This window comes from Ammodytes marinus (assembly GCF_949987685.1).
Source record: "Ammodytes marinus genome assembly, chromosome: 12".
Taxonomy (NCBI): Eukaryota; Metazoa; Chordata; class Actinopteri; order Uranoscopiformes; family Ammodytidae; genus Ammodytes; species Ammodytes marinus.
The window spans coordinates 31,232,019-31,237,018 of NC_137216.1; the positions used below are offsets into that span (position 1 = coordinate 31,232,019).

Consider the following 5,000-nt stretch of genomic DNA (forward strand, 5'->3'; position numbering starts at 1 on the left):
TTAGAAGAGTGTGTGTGTCTGTGTGTGGGGGGGGGGGGGGCGGGGGTGTGTGTGTGTTAGAAATAAATTAACAGTAATTTAAAGAGGACCTATGATACTTTTCGACTTTTATGACCTATAAACGTTGTTATAATGATTTATAGTCATGTTTAACCATACTAGAGTATCAAATAATGACGTACATGCATTTAGACGTATTCCCTGCTGACCGTCTGGGGTGTCTGTGCAGAGCACTAAAAACTATGGCAGCCAGTCGAGCCGAACTTGTTCAAATTTCCGGTATGTGTGTGTCACCAGATATTTTTGCCATATATGGTCAGGCAAGCTCCCAGGTTGCTATATATAGCAGGGGGTGACAACACTAGACCAGTGCTCGCTTAGCTCAGCCGGTAGAGAGATCGTTTACGAAGCAGTAGACCCGCGTTCGCGTCCCGCCCGGGTTGATTCTTTGCAGACATTTAGAATCACGACTTCCCTTCGCAAGGTAACCAATCACAACGGAGTTGGGTTTGCAGGAAGGGGGGGAGGGGGCGGAGATGGCAGAAGCAAAGTGTTTACAGGGCCTGCTGGATCGCCAAAATAAGAGAAAGAGCTTCCCGAAAATCTACATAGTTTTAGTTTAGTTTTTAGTTTAATTGATGTAAAAAAAGATGGAGGCTTGCAGTTGTTTTTTACCGGTTATTATTACTGTATTTAGATTGACAGTAGCGCAATATTTCCCAGAAAGCTTTGCGAATGGACAGTAATGTACTGTATAACTAAAATACAGTAAGATACTCGTGGCATAACAGTAATATTACCGTGAAAACAACAGAAATCGTTTACAGTGACGCATCAAAATTCACATTACAAATTATTCGCTTTTTTGTGCCGTTTATTTGCGTCGCGCCCATGGACCAATAAGGTCGCGCCATGGACCAATAAGGTCGCGCCCGGTGTGCAATGGCCTTTGGACTGAACCGGACCAGAAAAACGTGTGTGTGTGTGTGTGTGTGTGTGTGTGTGTCTGTCTGTCTGTCTGTCTCTCTCTCTGTCTGTCTGTCTGTCTGCCTGCCTGTCTGTCTGTCTGTCTGTCTGTCTCTCTGTCTGCCTGTGTCTGTCTGTCTGTCTGTCTGTCTGTCTGTCTGTCTGTCTGTCTGTCTGTCTGTCCGTCTGTCTGCCTGTCTGTCTATCTCTCTATCTGTCTGTCTGTCTCTCTGTCTGTCTGTCTGGCTGCTAGTCTGTCTGTCTGTCTCTCTCTCTGTCTGTCTGTCTGCCTGTCTCACCTTCTGTCTGTCTGTCTGTCTGTCTGTCTGTCTGTCTGTCTGTCTGTCTGTCTGCCTGTCTCACCTTCTGTCTGTCTGTCTGCTTGTCTGTCTGTCTGTCTGTCTGTCTGTCTGTCTGTCTGTCTGTCTGTCTGTCTGTCTGTCTGCCTGCCTGTCTGTCTGTCTGTCTGTCTGTCTGTCTGTCTGTCTGTCTGTTTGTGTCTCTCTGCCTGTCTGTCTGTCTGTCTGTCTGTCTGTCTGTCTGTCTGTCTGTCTGTCTGCCTGTCTGTCTGTCTGTCTGTCTCTCTGTCTGTCTGTCTGTCTGTCTGCCTGTCTGTCTGTCTGTCTGTCTGTCTGTCTGTCTGTCTGTCTGCCTGTCTGTCTGTCTGTCTGTCTGTCTGTCTGTCTGTCTGTCTGTCTGTCTGTCTGTCTGTCTGTCTGTCTGTCTCTCTGTCTGTCTGTCTGTCTGTCTGTCTGTCTGTCTGTCTGTCTGTCTCACCTTCTGTCTCAGCTTGGGGATCTTGAGCGTAGTGACCAGTGAAAATTCGGCGGGGAAGAAGTGGCAGTTGGTGAAGATCTGAGAGGCGGGAAAACTCAGCGCTGTTGCCGTGGCGCCGGCCAATCGGAGGCCTCGAGACCCGCTGGACTGAACCATCTGCACCTGAGACGGGGGAATTCATTCATTAGTTAGTTTTATACAAGAACTTCTGCTGCAGTGCATTGTGGGTCAGAACCGCCATAAAGCTGCTGGTTTCAACCAAGCCCCAACCTCAGCGATTTTTACCAGCATCCAATAAGGAAGTGACCACAACTGTAGTAACCAGGAAGTGCCACTGGGGGCTGGGAGCAGAAGAGAGCCCGTTTCCATTGACTCACTTGTTAAACAGGCCTTTTGCAAAGTCTTATTAAACCTATTTACAGCCTGGTCCACAAAACCATTTTAGTCTGTGTGTTTAGGTCATATCTCCATGGCCCACGCTAGTTTTTATTCTTTTGGAGGTTAAAATGTATTGGCGCGATCTCTTGAGTGACAGCTCTCCGCCCGTTGTCCCTCACTTTGCCTCGGAGGTATACGTCAGCTAACTCCCTCCCCCCTCACAAAATGGCGACGCGCACAAACCAGGATTATTGGATGCCGTGTGAATAACTGAGGTCAGCCCGGATGCTACATCCATATTATTTACTATCTATGGTTAGTTTGTCCCAATACATGATGTCAGATGCAGCATGCTGAAAAATACCCAGATGTCCTACTACATCCGGTGGTGATTGTTAAGGTGCGTTCACACCGAAAGCAATGCATGCGATGGCTATCACTTCTAAGGCATGGAAAACAAATTCATACACCGATAGCAGCAGCAGCTACCACGCAGGGTGCAAGCTAACTATCAGGAGACATTTAGGGTTCAGTGTCTCTTTGCCCAGGGACACTTGGACATGTGGCGGGGAGACGGGGGATCCAACCACCGACCCTGTAACCCAGTGGATGACCGCCCTACACACTTCACCACAGACACACACACACACACACACACACACGGAATCGAACCAGCGACCCTGTAACCCAGTGGACGACCTCCCTACACACTTCACCACAGCAGAAATAAGACTCTGCAGTGAATTCTGGGTCGTTACCTTAAGACATTTAGGGTTCAGTGTCTCTTTGCCCAGGGACACTTGGACATGTGGCGGGGAGACGGGGGATCCAACCACCGACCCTGTAACCCAGTGGACGACCGCCCTACACACTGAGATTCACACAGACAGACAGACAGACAGACAGACAGACAGACACACACACACACACACACACACACACACACACACACACACACACACACACACACACACACACACAGTTCCTACCTGTGCGGGCGGGGTTTCTCCTGGACGTGGCAGGACTCGAGCCAACAGGTCAAGAGGCAGCAGGTCTAAAGGGAACACAAACAGCTTAGATTCCTTTTATTAAACACACACACACACACACACACACACACACACACACACACACACACACACACACATACACACACACACACACACACACTTCATTTTGTGTTAATTCTAGCGCCCCCCTTTGGACAAAAGCGGTAGTGTTTTTACCACGCCAGTTGTTGTTCCTGGGTGAGCGTATACCCATGACAAAGGCATTAAGAAAAACTATATAAAAATAGCATTCTTTCAGCACTGATGGTCTCGTTTGCTGTTACATGTAATTTATGATCATCAGAGGAAAAATGAGACTGTTTCAGAAATATTTAAAAGTTCCTGGTAGCTATTGCGTCCGTATATTTCTTCTGATACAAATTTATTTATGCCACACACACACACACACACACACACACACACACACACACACACACACACACACACACACACACACACACACACACACACACACACACACACACACACACACACACACACACACACACACAGAGCGAATGTTCTGTCTAAACCAATTATTCAAATCCATGTTACTGCAGTGAACATACAGATAGTTACAGTCGATTCCTAATCTCAGACACGGAAGGTTTGTGTTCATAGAAATAAAGTGAAAGCAGAATACAGCCATCAGGTTATATAACATTATCAGATCTCCTGTGTGTGTGTGTGTGTGTGTGTGTTACTAACTGTGTGTGTGTGTGTGTGTGTGTGTGTGTGTGTGTGTGTGTGTGTGTGTGTGCCTTCTATCTCTGTGTGTGCGTGCGTGCGTGCGCGTGTGTGTTACTAACTGTGTGTGTGTGTTACTAACTGTGTGTGTGTGTGCGTGTGTGTGTGTGTGTTTGTGTCCGTATGTGAGTGTTTGTGTGTGTGTGTGTGTGTGCGCGCTTTCTATCTCAGTGTGTGTGTGTGTGTGTGTGTGTGTGTGTTTGTGTGTGTGTGCCTTCTATCTCAGTGTGTGTGTGTGTGTGTGTGTGTGTGTGTGTGTGTGTGTGTGTGTGCCTTCTATCTCAGCGTGTGCGTGTGTGTGTGTGTGTGTGTGTGTGTGTGTGTGTGTGTGTTACTAACTGTGTTTGTGTGTGTGTGCCTTCTATCTCAGTGTGTGTGTGTGTAATGTGTGTGCCGTCTATCTCAGTGTGTGTATATGTGTGTGCGTGTGCGTGTGTGTGTGTGTGTGTGTGTGTGTGTGTGTGTGTGCGTGTGTGTGTGTGTGTGTGTGTGTGTATGTGCCTTCTATCTCAGTGTGTGTATATGTGTGTGCGTGTGCGTGTGTGTGTGTGTGTGTGTGTGTGTGTGTGTGTGTGTGTGCGCGTGTGTGTGTGTGTGTGTGTGTGTGTGTGTGTGTGTGTGTGTGTGTGTGTGTGTGTGTGTGTGTGTGTGTGTGTGTGTGTGTGTGTGTGTGTGTGTGTGTGTGTGTGTGTGATAGTATCTGCACAGTGATTATCTATATCATCACTAACACATTCAAACATCCTCGATCGGTTTCAGTTCCGATCTAAAAATAAACTCAAACGTTACAGATATGAGCTTTCTGTAACTATGAGGTAATGCTTTACACACACACACACACACACACACACACACACACACACACACACACACACACACACAGTTAGTAAACCAATACACATGCCATTGTTGAAGGTATAGGTGAGAAGTTTGTGATCGTTTATATATAACGGTCTAAACATCCGATGTGCCCGAAGGATTGTATTTACCTTAACTCAACCCAGTGTCTGTCTGTCTGTCTGTCTGTCTGTCTGTCTGTCTGTCTGTATGTCTATGTGTGTACCTGTCTGTCTGTCTGTCTGT

The 5,000-nt window shown here is 47.2% G+C and overlaps 1 protein-coding gene across 1 annotated transcript in view; it reads right to left on the reverse strand.

Moving 5' to 3' along the window:
• Nucleotides 1-5,000, reverse strand: part of LOC307258874 (thrombospondin-type laminin G domain and EAR repeat-containing protein-like) — a gene marked incomplete at both ends in the record, with an annotated part of 27,864 nt that overhangs the window by 18,810 nt on the left and 4,054 nt on the right. The window contains 2 exons of the mRNA XM_080038540.1: nucleotides 1,744-1,905; nucleotides 3,111-3,175. Coding sequence (XP_079894666.1) covers nucleotides 1,744-1,905; nucleotides 3,111-3,175 — 227 coding nt within the window. The remainder of the gene's footprint in view (nucleotides 1-1,743; nucleotides 1,906-3,110; nucleotides 3,176-5,000) is intronic.